Source organism: Elaeis guineensis, chromosome 4, assembly GCF_000442705.2.
Source record: "Elaeis guineensis isolate ETL-2024a chromosome 4, EG11, whole genome shotgun sequence".
Lineage (NCBI taxonomy): Eukaryota > Viridiplantae > Streptophyta > Magnoliopsida > Arecales > Arecaceae > Elaeis > Elaeis guineensis.
In genome coordinates, this window is record NC_025996.2 from 60,654,305 (window position 1) to 60,669,234 (window position 14,930).

General features: G+C 40.6%; 1 protein-coding gene across 1 annotated transcript in view; it reads left to right on the forward strand.

Annotated features, from left to right (window-relative positions):
* LOC105037670 (uncharacterized) overlaps nt 1-14,930 on the forward strand; it is a 63,822-nt gene that overhangs the window by 483 nt on the left and 48,409 nt on the right. Inside the window, 6 exon segments of the mRNA XM_073256601.1 lie at nt 44-211; nt 300-433; nt 1,096-1,195; nt 1,304-1,436; nt 1,532-1,595; nt 1,683-2,376. Of these exon segments, the coding sequence (XP_073112702.1) occupies nt 44-211; nt 300-433; nt 1,096-1,195; nt 1,304-1,436; nt 1,532-1,595; nt 1,683-2,376 (1,293 nt within the window).

The following is a 14,930-nucleotide window of genomic DNA, read 5'->3' on the forward strand; positions in this document are numbered from 1 at the left end:
TGAGGTTCATTTTTTTGAGCATATGCTAGTTTTGTTTTGCTAGAGCAACGAGGAAGGGAAGGAAAGGATTTTGGACTTGTTGGGGGAGCGGAAAAGGGAGGTTTTGCAGAAGTTGAGTAGGAGAAGGAAAAAGTTGAAGTTGAGGAAAGAGGGTTTAGAGAGAATCTCCTCTCCTGTTGCAGCTGCAGTTTCGAGTGGTTTCGGGAAGGAGGTTGGTCATGGAAAGACGGCTTAAGTTTGGCTTTCTTTTTTCTTTGTTTGGTTGTATTTGGTTTTATTTAAATTTTGGTTGTCATTAGGCTGGTTGGCAAAAGCCAGGGACGAATCGGACCTCCCTTACTTGTCATCAATGTCATAAGAATAATAAAGGAAGAGTTGTGGAGTGCTTGACGTGCAAAAGGAAGAAATACTGCGTTCAATGCCTCAAACGATGGTGAGGGTTTCTGTATCTCTTATCACTGCTTTAGCAACTACATCTTACCTGACTTGAGCTGTAAATCATTGCATTAGTGCCGTAATTTGCCCCATGTTTCGTTGTTAGCTTATCCTTTACATCTCTTATCACTGCTTTATTGTCACAAAATGCTGCACTTGGGTGCGACTCCACTTATAAAAGAATTCCTTCAAATTGATGTTTTGACTGTAAATATGTTTCTGTTCATTTTGTTTAATTTAGAAGTGCATGGAAAAGTTTTGTCTGACTGATCTCTGGTTGTATCATCTGGGAATCTGAATGCTTATGGACTTCCATAAAAGCTTTGAAAAGTGTACAAGCTCTTTTCCTCCCATTTTGGTGAAGCTTTTAAAACGAATTGCAAGCGCCGGCTATTATAGGAGATTCCAAAATGGCTTGAAAGATTGATTTCCTAGCGACCAGTACCATAACCATCAAGCCTTGTGCAAACTATTTGAAGTCTTCTTATGTAACATGATACACCAATGATTCCTGTTTAGTGCTACCTTGGATATTAGTTCAAGCCTTTTAATATCCATGGACATGCATGGTGAATTTTTCTTATTCTAATTTGGGTTGCGGAACTTCATCCATTTCTTTGAGCGCTTCTATTCATTTCATTTTGCATTTTCAAAATTCAGGTACCCTAAGTTACCGGAAGCTGTGTGTGCAAAAGCTTGTCCATCCTGTAGAAGGAATTGCAATTGCAAGTCGTGTTTGCGCAGGAAGGAAAATGCAAGGGTCTGCTTTCAGTGTTTTGCATTCTTAAGCAATTTATTCTTTGTTGGTGTCAGCATTTGAAACTCTACTTTAGAATTTATCTTAAAACTTGCTTCTGCTTTTTTTCAGCCTTCGGAAGTGAATATTAAGATAGCTGACAAGATTAGGTATTCTTGTTACATGGTACATGTGCTAGTTCCATTGTTGAAAGAACTATGCCGAGAACAGATGAAGGAGAAGGAAATTGAGGCTAAGATTCAAGGTATGGCCTGCATCATGCTGCATCTCAAGACATTTACTGTTGCATTTTTCCATGAAAACTAATTTTGATAACTGATATATGTTTCTCCGATCTAGGGCTTCTGTCAAGTGAAATAAAGTTAAAACAAGATAGTTTTTCTATGAGTGAAGGCATCTACTGGTAAAATGCTTTCCCCTAAATAAAATAAATGTTTATTATCCTATGTTTGTTCTGTGAATAATGATCTTTATAATGGGTTTGGGGCAGCAAAAACTGTGGAGCCTCTATTGTTGACCTTCACAGAAGCTGCAATGCCTGTTCTTATGCCCTTTGCCTAAGTTGTTGCCAAGAGCTTCGTGATCTCCACCTACCTGGAGGTGAAAGGATGAAATCTGTACAATACAAAGCCATAGGGAAGGTTGTAAATGCAGGACTTTCTGCAGACAAACTGAGGCCGTTGACAGAATGGAAAGCCAACAGCAATGGCAGCCTGACCTGTCCCTCGAAGGAAATAGGTGGCTGTGGTAGTTCTCTTTTGGAACTGCAGCATATATTTTCTGAAAACTGGCTTTCTGAATTAGAAGAAAAAGCTGAAGCACTTCTTCAAACATATAACTTTGTAAAACTTCCTGATATGTCTGCCCATTGCTCCTGTTTCAATCCATCTAATTGGGTAGATTATGAAGGGGAACCATTAAGAAAAGCAGCTTGTCGAGAGGAGTCTGACGATAACTACATATACTGTCCTAATGCAGAAGAGATTCAACAGGAAGAGCTAGAGCACTTTCAGCAGCACTGGTGTAAAGGTCAGCCAGTGATCATCCGCAATGTGCTGAATTTCACCTTGGGCTTGAGCTGGGAGCCCAAAGTTATATTGCGTGCATTGCGTGAGAGGTCTAAGATCAAGGATGAATCAGATCTTTTTGAAGTGAAGGCAATCAATTGTTTGAACTGGTCCCATGTTAGTTTCATCAAATTTTTGCATAAAATTCTCTTTGAGCTCACAATTAGTGTTAGTATCTGTTACATGTTTCTATAACACAGTAAATTCAATATGCAGCTATAAAGTGAAAGTTGTGCATATGCATTTAGCATATTGTGTCGCTACTTGTAAATTAATAGGTAGCTAGTAGAAAGCATAATCTTGCCATCTAAGTGTGAATGATCTTTATACTCTATTGATTTTGTTAATGGGATGTTAATATTTACCAAAAACAGTCGGAAATGCCTCTTATTGTGCACTAGGTGTTATCAGGAAATTAGCATGTAACAAGTTATAGCTAATCATGATTTATTTATATAATTCCTTTTTTTAATACAAAGTTACTATTCTAATAAACTTGGGTGAACATAATTTGTAAGGGATTGTGCAGTGTTCGCTGAACCGTCTCGAACCAGACGGTTTCGGCCATGCCAAACCGTATTAGCGGGATACCGATCTGGTTCCAGTGTACAAAACGGCACAGCGGCCATCTTAGAGGGAGGGAGAAGAAAGAGAGGAAGAGAGAGGGGGGAGAGAACCAGAGGGAGAGGAAAAGAGGGCCTTCTACGATCGTTGGAGGCCGTCGGAGGTCATCCAAGCTCTTGTTGATCTCGATAAGGGCAGAGAGAGGGGAGGAGAGAGAGGGAGAGACACTTACCGGATCATCGGAGGCCCGTGGAGGCCTTCGGATGGATGGCGACCATGCATGACCCCTTCGACGGCTGGCGAGCCAGTGCCAAGGAAGGCTAAGGATGGCCGAGGTTGGAGGAGGGGGAGGCCCTCCCGTTCGAAACAGGATTCGTCCCTATTTCGTAATTTTTTTGCTTTTTATTAGGCGATGTCGGCAGAGCAATTCCAACTTCAACCGAAATTATAAAAAAAAAGAAAATATGGTGAAGTCGGCAATGCATTCTATAAAAAGAAAAAAATATGAAATAGGGGCGGATCCCTGTTTTGAACTGGAGGAGGGTGGAGACCCTCCTCCGACCTCGGCTGCCCTCAGCCTCCCTCAGTGCTAGCTTGCCGACCATCGGAGGGGTCGCGACGGCATTGCCATTCGTTTGAAGGCCTCCGAGGGCCTTCAGTGATCTGGTAAGCATCTCCCCCTTTCTCCTCCCTCTCTTCACCTTTATTGAGCTTAGCAAGAGCTTGGATGGCTTCTGGCAATCTCTGGCGGCCGTCAGAGTGTTGGATGTGTGATCTGAAAAGCCAATTATTGGCTGACACATTGTATTAATTCTAAGATATATTTTTGTATTTGATTTATTGAAATTAATAATATGGATAATTATTTTCATTCTAGAGTAATGTCTCTTAAAATCGTCCAAGGAGTTAATGGTTAATAGCACATATTCTCAAGAGTTGAGAATTTGAGACATATGTCATTATAAATTAACTCCTGAATTGCTTCCGATCGTTGAATTATCACGGGGACGGTGATTGATCTGTCAAGATTGATGCACGAATCGCTTTCCTTTCGAGTAGACGAGTCTCGAGTCTACAGTATGGGGACACTGGAGCGAGAGTGCAGGTGATTGTTAGAGAACAACGGTACTGAGCGTGATCAAGAACGAGAAGTCACTTAGATGTCTACTCACTTGTCAATGACTATCTCGATGCTGTAGTTGTATGAGTAGTTCCTTGACCTGCGGTGCCTCGGCTGCTCACAGCGGGATTGCTGTAGTTTGACAATACATAAACATGGTTCCTAGTTATTCAGGATGTTGCGGTGTTCGTTGGTTGCAGTAGATTCACTATAGGAGTAGGGTGTGTACTTATAGAGGATCTATCGGCCTTAGTAGTTGAGTAGTTCTATACGATCTAAGAGGCTGAGTCCTTAAGTCTGGCTATAGCAGCGTGATAATGGAAAGGAGTTTCTATGGGATTTGCGATTGGACTCAAACTGATTAAGTTTGGCATATGACGGATACTTAGGGTTTGATGAGTTTTCATGATTTGCATCCTGTCGGGACTCTTGATAGAGGAATTTGATCACACGATAACTATACCTAGAGGTTCATCTTTCTGTTCTGCTGGGTTGCCACTATATGTTGCTAGGCATTATTGATGCATTGTAAGAACTCATTAGGATCATTTTCGGATCAACGATTCTTGTTGGGGTGAGTTGGAATTGTTCCAACCCATCAAAAGGAGCTTCGATGATATTGTGATGGAGATCATGGTATGTTTCACTATCAGACAGAATAGAACTTGAGGGGTCACACACAAAAGGAGCACGACCTGATCAGTAGCTTGGATCATAATCAAATGATCAATCAGATTGATGATTTGGATCAATTTGTAAGAGTTACAAATTTAGTAATTGCTAATCATGCAAGGGTTACATATTTAGTAACTGCTAATTGTTAGCAAAGAAACTTAATTGCAAGTGTTGGAATGTAATTGGGCTTAATTAAATTATGGATCAAGTCTTAATTAATTTAAATCAGATTTAATTAAATTGGGCTTGGTTTAATTTAAGGCTAATTGGGTTTAATTATCCAAGTTGGATTTGGATTTCAATACTGACTAGATCAGGTTGACAGTCTTTTCGAATTTGATTCGAATCAGGATCGAATTGGATTCGAATTGAACCCAAAATTGAACCCAATTAAAATAGACCATCTGAACCCAGGTATACTGGGCTTCTCTCTTCTTGGCCGACCATAAGAGGAGTGAGGTGCTGAAAATGCCGCCCCCTTTTCTTTTGCGTGCATGGAAAGGAGAGGAGGCGCAAGTTGATTAGTTAGGTGTCTTATCTAGATAAGGATCAATCCCAACCAAATTTGAATTTGATCTGGGATTAGTTAGGATTAATCCTTATCTGGTTTGGGCATTGGGGCATTGTTTTGTGCGACAAAATAAAAGAGAAGGGTGGAGTGTGCGCAACTAATTCCAACATGAGTTCTTTGGCGCCCTTTCTTTCTCCTCCACGCCCCCTATTCCCTTCTTCCTTTTCATGCCCTATCTCTTACTCTAGATTTGATATGAGAGAAAAGAGAGTTTTGAGGAAGAGGAGGAAAAGAAGGGTTCTTCCTTTTCTTCTTGGTGTTCAAGAAAGGTTCTTTCAATCAGTGCGAAGGGTACGTGCCACAAGCTCTTTTCTTCAACTAGTTCTAGAAAAAGGGCCAGATCCAAGTTAAAGAGCAAGGCCTGCAAGGTGGTAGCACTCCAGTGGCCTTGGTGCTTCGATCAGGTTGTCTTCGTATGGATACCGGCAGAGGTCGGGTGCTTGCGCTGCTCCGACAGAAACCCTAGACATATGCAGGATCTGATCCAAGTAAAAAGAAAGGATAGCGATCAAGGTAATCGTTCTTTCTTCCTTGTTTTTATTTCAGATCAAAAATATTTATTTTATAGCATGTTTAAAACGATCTATAAGTGATTTTAGGATTAGATCCAAGCATGCTTTAGATTAAAATAGTTTTAATCTTACCTTTTCATTGCGTATGTTCATGAGATGAAAAATCTGCATGCTAATCACTTGGAACTCCAACAGTAGTATTAGAGCCATAGGTTTTTAACATGCATGAAATAGATTTAGATCTAATTTTTGTTTTAGATCTAAAAGTTGGTTTCAGATTTAGATTATTTATGATTGATTTGCTGATTTAAATCTGATTAGAAATTTGATTTCATGTATGTGATACATAGATCTGATTTTTGCTGCATATGTGATATGTTAGTATAGATTAATGACCTAGTAGCTTAGTACTCTTCAAGATCCATGGTAAAGGCCGTCCCGCCATATAGGACTATGGTGCAAGAGGTGCCTGCATGAATCAAGAGGAAGAACCACGAAAAGTTTATCGGTTTTGGAAACTATTTTCAAAACAAGTTAACCAAAATATTAGATCTGAAATTAAGATGTTGAACGGGTTTTTGAAGTATTTTCAAATAGTTTTAATAATTTTTTTAGATCTGATTTTGCATGTTTGAGATATGTGCCATATTAGTTTTAGATTTGAAAATTATATATGTGATATATATTTCATAGTTTTTAGATCTAAAATAATCATATATGTGATATATGACATTAGGTTTAGATCTGAAATTATTTCGAGATCATAAGCCATTAATTCATGCACTTAAACATAATCTAAAAAGTATTTTTAGAATCTGATTTTTAAATTAAGCATGAGGGTATAGGTTGAACAATTAGGTCTAACGATTGGACTACAAATAGGGTTTTTGATTAGATCAAATTAGAACCCTTGTCGATTTTGAGCAGTTGATCGAATCTAATCAATAGTTGATTAGGATTAGGTCAAAAGGGCTCAACATCGAGTTTAGTTGTAGTTGGTCGCATTGATTCACAGTTAATGTGAGTTGATTAACTCATGACCTAATTTGGCTTCATGGATCGAACTCGAGTAGCCAGGCTGATCTATTCAATTCTAATTGACTAATTGGTGTCTGGGTAAGTCTCGACCGATGATTTTTAATTGGAAGTATGCTTACCTAATCATTCCGATGGTGTCTAAGGCAAGCATCGGCTATCCTCCCATCGATCTCACTTACTTGGCCAACCTGGTCGATTAAGTTTTGAATAAGGTTGCTTAGTCATTCATATTCATCCATGCCGACTAGGATCGTTGGACATGAAATGTGCTATCTAAACCTGATCAGTCAGACATGAGATTGTGTTGATCTAAACCAGATTAATCAGACATGAGATGTGCTGACATAAACTAGATTAATCTGATATGAGATTGTGCTGATCTAAATTAGATTAATCAGACATGAGATATGCTGACCTAAATTAGGTTAGTCAGACATCAGATGTGCTGACCTAAATCAAGTTAGTCAGGCATGAGATGTGCTGATTTGAATTAGACTTGTCATTTATATGAGATGTATGTGACTATGTAGAAGAGATCTAAATCAAATCTCCTCACAAATATTAAGTCCTAGGTCTTCCATCGTTGTAAGAATGCGGGCGTCCTATTGGTGTTGATTGTTCTCGACTGGTTACAGTGGTTCAGTTGCATCGGGAAGACGCAACCATCCTACTAGCAGGAGATGTTGCTGGGTAAAGATAGGGTTGGGCCCAATAACCGGGCACGGTGAGGGACCCAATGACGGCTTTGCTTATGCATTGAACGGTGGGTCGGACTTAATTAAGGATTGGGCTAATAAACGGATATGTTGAGGCTTCATGATTTAGAGACTAATCGCTGCATCATGCTTGAGAAATATTAGACAATAATTGTCCACTCATCGGTATAGCGTGGTCCAATAATCGGGCACGGTGAGGTGCGCGTATATCGGTGGGACCGTAGTACCTACTAGGAACCCTAGTCGCATAAGGGTTTCGGTATCTTCATAGGGGAGTGTGAGAGATCCGTGAGAATAGTGAGAGTCGGATTTGTTTTTTAAAATCTCTAGAACAAATAGTGATTAAGTACAAATATCTAATTAGAATCTTCTTTCCTCTTTAGTTTATAATTCAGCTTCAAACCCCTTAGCCCGAATGTAGGGTTTAACCGATTGACCGGGATGAATCACAAACGACTGGTTTAGGAACTTCAGAATAGTTCTGAACTCAAAAAGATTAGGGTATGTTCTAGACCAGGATTTTCCTGTATTACCAAACCGTACAATTGCTGAAATGTTCAACGCTTGATAAATGGACAGATGATGGCAATTAGGTTAGGTGCTATATATTGGCTTCAAGGCCCAGCATGAGGACATTAAGACTTCCGGGCTATGATAACTCACCCGCAAGAGTTGTATGGTGAGCATAGCTAGACTGTGTTTGGGCAGTCCATCCATGATCATTGTCTGTCAATGATTAAGGATCTGAAAGAGCTTGAGAAGCTCAAGATGATCATGCATAAGGATGTTAGATGTGTGCCCTAGATGCCAGATTGGCTGACACATTCTTGTACAAATCTAAGGGCAAATTTATAATTTTAACTATAAATCAATAAATGGGTTATTCTTCTATCACATTGTGGACATTGTGTCTGTGATACATCCTTTGAGTTAGTAGGAATGTCAATTCATATTTTCAAGAGTTGAAAATTTAAGGTATAAATTTACATAACTAACTCATAACCAGCTTCTGACCATAGGATCATTACGAGGATGGTGATCAATCCGAAAGGTTGGTGTACGATCGCTTTCTTAGGGTAGATGTGTCTTGAGTCTATGGTGTGGAGACACCGGAGCGAGAGTACAGGTATTCGTTGAGAACGAGAGTACTGAGCGTGACCATATCGAGTAGTCATAAGGAAGTCTACCTTCTCGTCGATGACTAGCTCGATGCTGCAGTTGTGTATCTAGTTCTTTGACCTGAGGTGCATCGACAGTTCACCTTGAGTGTGTTATAGTTTGACTACACTATATCTCGGTCTCCTAGCCATTCGGAATCTTGAGGTGTATGTTGGCTGTAGCATATTCATTGTAGGAACTAGGTCATACCAAGATGGGATCTATCAACCTCAGTAGATGAGAGTAGTCCTATGATGATCGAAAGATCGAGTCCTTAAGCCCATGGCCATGGCAGAGTGAAATAATGGAAAAGGAGTTTTCCATTGGGGTTTCACATCAGACTCGGATCGATCGATTGATTCATGTGACTGATGTTGGGTTTGAAGAGTTCACCTTAATCCTAATTCAGTCGGGACTCATGATAGAGGATTTCAATCACACAGGTAGCTGCACCGAGAGATTCGTCTTCAGTTCTGTTGGATTGCCATCATATACTGCTACGTGTCACTGGTAGATTTTGGGAGCAATTAGAATGATCTTGATGATCAATCATTCTAATTGTCTGAATCAGAAGAGTTCTGGTCCATCGAAAGGAGTTTCGATGATGTCGATGATGAGATCATGACATATCTCATTACCATACGGAATTGAACCTAACTGGGTCACACAAACAAGGGTTAGGGTCTGGATGTCATCAATTGGGTTACATCAATTGGGCTAACCCAATTGATTTGGATAAGATCTAATTAGATTCAAGGAAATCGTACTAGCACACGATTGAGCCTAACTTTCTCCTCGTGTAATCTTTTCTGTCTCTACTGAGCCAAATGTGATTTGACTCATCCAGAGAACTTTGGGAAGGTTTCTCTCAGTCTAAATGAAGCTTGTCTAGTTCAGAAAAGGGCTTGTCTTAATTCATGAGATGAATTTAAGACAAGCACCTGCTAATTTCTGTCACCTGCCAATTTCATTTTAGGACATCTGTCAAATGTTGACATATGGGTCTTAAACTGAAGAGAGCTCATTGGAAGATTTTTGTGGAGTGTCCACATGCCTAAACCACATCAAATTGGGTGCCATAATCAGATTATGGCGTGAGCCCAATTGGATTAAAGTGGGCGCCCCAAATGGATAAGGATGAAAGAGTCCTGATTAACATGGACTCTTTAGCGCCACCTTGCTTGTGCTTATCCAATGTTGGCGCCAACTTTTGGAGATAAGGTGGGGTTTTTATCTGATGGGATCAGATGACATTACTCCAATCAGAATTTTTCCAGAATTAATTGAAATTTTTTGATTGGTCGAATGATGTGGCACTGCGCAGCATACAGGGTCTATAAAATCCCTGTCTGCGCTTAGGGTTTAAAAAGTTTCTGCTCAATACCCAGCCAAAACGAGAATTCTCTCCTCTTCTCCACGTCCTCCCTGCTCTCCTCTCTCCCCTTTTCACGTCCAAGGAGTTGGACATCCATCTGGCAAAGGTCCAAGGCGTGGTGATGCCTGGAACAGGAAGGCTGCAGGATATCTTCGACAGGCTACTGCTCCAACTTCAGAAGTTCTGAAGCACTTTCAAATCAGATAGAGATCTGATTTTTGGAGCGTAGATTCGCGAGGAGAAGATGTTTCAGGTCCTGCCCGAGTGAATACCGGTAGAGGCCAGGCGCTTACGTGGCTACATCAGAACCTCGGGCTGTGCAGAGATCATCTACAGGGTAATCAGATTATCTGATGCGGGACAATCCTAAAAAGAAAATCAATCCTAATAATCAAGCTCTCTTCTGTTCATCAACAACAAATCACGTCCGGCCAGGGGCTCATTATTCCCAGGACAGACAGTATAGTTGCCTATACTCTGCTCAGGAGGCGTGATTGATTGATACGAGACTAAAGCGAGATCAATCTAAATGATACAGACGAATGCCATTCGAGAGATCAGTAAACAATTAATAATAAAAAATTTCATAAACAGATAGCAGAAATTAAACATGCTCACGAGTAGATGCAAAAAAAAGAAATAAGAATGGAACGAGAGAAAATAAAACATTAAACCCGTGAGAAAATCCAAGAAGATGATAAGAATCCGGATCGTGGTAGTTAAGAAACTACTCTGATTAGGGCTCTTAATCTTTTAACCAAACAGATCCATCGATAAAGAACTAGGTCTTTACCAACATCGGATAAAAAAAAAAAATCAAAGATCAACTGTTAAAGAACGAAGGTCCTTGACAGCATATGATCTGTAGAATAAGAAATCACTCCTTCTCTCAGCACGACAGATGAATATTCTGGAGGAGACAGATCTTCTCTTGACGGAATAGGCTTGCGTGGGTAGATGGTGGAGTCGATCAGAGTCGCAGGAACACTGAATCTTAAGTAGAAGGAATAGGATAGAAAGTGGGCCTCACACCCTCCCCTTGTGGGGCGATTTTGGGTCTCACACCCTCTCTCTCTCGGAGCGATTGACACAAGTATTTGTGGAGTTTGTAAAATCATTCATTATTTTTTTTCATGAAAGATACAAGGATTTATATAGGACTCTAAGGGTCCTATTTGTTTAGGAATCTCTTATTTTTACAAGGAAGAAATCAACCCTCCACAAAAAAGTAAAGCATTATAATCTACCATAGGAAAGAAATCAGCCTTCAACAAAATAAGTAAGTAGCCAAGAACTCTTAAGGAATTCTAAGGAAGAAATGGAATTTCATGTGGGTGCTTGATGCTTGACACAACTTGGCATGAGCACGGCATATGCTGGCATGCATATTCTTCTCTTGGCATGTGGAGAGTGGTGGCTCCAAAGGTGACGTGGACAAATCCAAGTATGGCCTTAAATTATGTTGTCGATTTTTGATGGCTCTGGTGTCCGCACCAATTCTCCCGAGGTGGGAAAAACTCGACCCTGTCGAGTGTGGATCGATTTCGCTCTGGTGACGCTCAAGTAGATCGGGATCAATGCGTTGCAGCTCTTCTCGAGTGATCCAGGTATCTTCAGACTCCGGTCGACCTCGCCATCTGACCAGATACCGCTGATAGCCTCGACTCCGGGTGGAAAGGATCTGCTCATCCAAAATTCTCTCAATCTGATCGTGTTTTGCTGACATTTTGGCTGGTGGACACTCAGGGATAGGTTCGCTCTCAAAGGTTGGTTCAGGCTCAAATGGCTCACTAGGTATCCGAGTTGGTTTTTTATAGGCGACAAGATCTGTAATGTTAAAAGTAGAGCTAATTCCAAAATCAGAAGGTAGGTCCACAACATACGCATTTGATCCGATTTTCTTTATGATCTTAAATGGACCTGCTCCTCGGGCATGTAACTTCTTCACGGTTCCGGGAGGAAACCGTTCAGGCCTCAATCGAACCATCACATAGTCTCCCTCTGCAAACTCTTGAACACGTCGATGAGAATCTGCATTCTGTTTATAAACTTTATTACTCATACTAATTTTTTTACTGATCTCTTTATGCAGACTCTTGACATGCTGTGCAAATGACTCTGCAGATTCGGAAATCCTAGCATGCATGGGTAGTGGGATGAGGTCTATTGGTTTTCTAGGTTGATATCCATGAACTACTTCAAAAGGACTCATGCCAATGGACCTATTAACAGAGCTATTATATGCAAATTCGGCTCGGGGCAGCAAAAGATCCCAGTTACCCATATGTTCCCCAATCAAGCAACGCAAAAGATTTCCAAGACTCCTATTAACCACTTCGGTCTGACCGTCTGTTTGCGGATGATAGGCAGAAGAAAACTTTAGTTTTGTGCCTAAAAGATGCCATAGAGTTTTCCAAAAGTAGCTCATAAATCTAACATCCCTATCAGAAACAATGGTTTTAGGCAATCCATGTAGTCTAACAATCTCATCAAAGTATATCCTTGCAACTTTCGACGCATCAGACGTTTGGCAACAGGGCAAGAAATGGGCCATTTTTGAAAATCTATCTACAACCACTAGAATGGAATCATGCTTCCTGGCTGTCCTAGGTAATCCCAAAACAAAATCCATACTAACATCTTGCCAAGGATAGTCTGGTATAGGTAAGGGTGTATATAAGCCGGTGTTTTGTTTTCTCTGCTTGGCCACGGCACATGTTCTACATTGGGCAACAATTCGGGCGACATCTCTTTTCAAGCTTGGCCAAAAGAACTGGGCTTCTACCAACTCTATAGTTTTATTCCTACCAAAGTGTCCAGCTAATCCTCCAGCATGTAATTCCCAAACTAAAAAATCTCTCAAAGATGTACGGGGGATACACAGCCTAGTTTCTCTAAATAGGTAACCATCCTGAAGGGTATATTCACTACGTTCTCTAGATGGCCCCTTACGTAAAGCGGTAAGTATGTCACCAAAATCTGGACACTCCTCATAATTTTCTTTAATCTTATCAAAACCAACAACTTCTATACTAACGGTGGACAGCAAAGTATGACGACGACTCAGGGCATCAGCAGCACGATTCTCTACACCTGCACGGTGTTTCAAAACAAAAGTATAGGCTTGCAAAAACTCGACCCACCTACCGTGTCTATGATTCAATTTCTTTTGAGAATTCAGGAATCTAAGGGCCTCATGATCAGAGTACAAAACAAATTCTTGCGGTAGCAGGTAATGCCTCCAATATCTTAAAGCTTGAATTACCGCATAAAACTCCTTATCATAGGTAGAATACTTGAGTTTAGAATCGTTAAGTTTCTCGCTAAAGTATGCTATCGGATGACCTTCTTGACTAAGGACACCACCAATCCCAACTCCTGACGCATCGCACGCTACTTCAAAAACCTTAGAAAAATCAGGGAGACGTAAGATTGGGGCATGAGTCATCTTGTCCTTAATGTCTAGAAAGGCTCTATTGGCTGCCCTAGTCCATTCAAAATTTTTCTTTCTAATGCAGTCAGTGATGGGAGCGACTATGGTGCTAAACCCTTTTATGAACCTACGATAAAAAGTTGCTAATCCATGAAAACTCCGCACGTCATGCACACTCTTGGGCACCGGCCACTCAACTATTGCTCTAATCTTTTCAGGATCAGCAGATACACCATTGGGGGTAACAACAAAACCTAAAAAGATGATATGGTCTGTCATAAAAGCGCACTTCTTAGGATTAGCATACAAGCTTTCTGTTTTAAGAACTTGACACACTCTTTGGAGGTGATCTAAATGGTCTTCCCTAGTTCGACTATAGATCAAAATGTCATCAAAATATACGACTACAAATACTCCTATAAATGGTCGTAGTACTTGGGTCATCAACCTCATGAAGGTACTAGGGGCATTAGATAATCCAAATGGCATCACCATCCACTCATATAAACCATTTTTTGTCTTGAAAGCAGTTTTCCACTCATCTCCCGGTCTAATCCTTACTTGATGGTAACCACTCTTAAGATCGATCTTAGAAAAGATAGTGGATCCGGCCATCATATCTAACATGTCATCTAACCTAGGGATGGGAAAGCGGTACTTAATGGTGATCTTATTAATGGCACGGCTATCTATGCACATCCTCCATGTACCATCCTTCTTTGGAGTCAGTAGTGCAGGAACCGCGCAAGGACTCAAACTCTCCCTCACAAATCCTTTTTTTATCAGCTCTCCAACTTGTCTTTGTAGCTCAGCATGCTCATTAGGGTTCAACCTATAGTGGGGCAAGTTGGGTAGGGTAGATCCAGGAACTAAATCAATGGCATGTTGAATGTTTCTCATAGGCGGTAAGTAATCTGGAAGATCCTCAGGAAAGACATCATGAAACTCAGCAAGAAGGCTAGCTACTTCCTTAGGATAATCCACCTTAGAATCCTCACGAACTTCTCTAGCAACAAGCATCCAAACTGGTGATCCTTCACTCATGATCGTCTCTAATTCTTTAGCACCTATCAGATTGAGGCTTTTCTTCTTAAGATTTTCTTTTGGTCCATCGCCTATCTTTCTATTAGTAGCCTTAGGTGGGGAAGGATTAATCGTGATCTTCTTACCCTGATGAGTAAAGCTGCAGGAGTTGGTACGGCCATAAATCGTAACATCATTGTCGAATAGCCAAGGCCGACCTAATATGATACTTCCGACTTCCATGGGTAAGACATCGCACCACACATGATCTTGATAGGAATGAAACTGGATGGGCACACGACATCTAAATTTGATGGGAATAGAGGAGGAATCAATCCAAGACACACGGTATGGACTAGGATGATCTACACGAGTTAATCCTAATCGCTTAACCGTGTCGGTGGAGATGGCGTTGATACAGCTACTGCTATCAATGATCACCTTACAAATTTTATCGCCAAATTTTATGAAGGTATGGAAAATAGA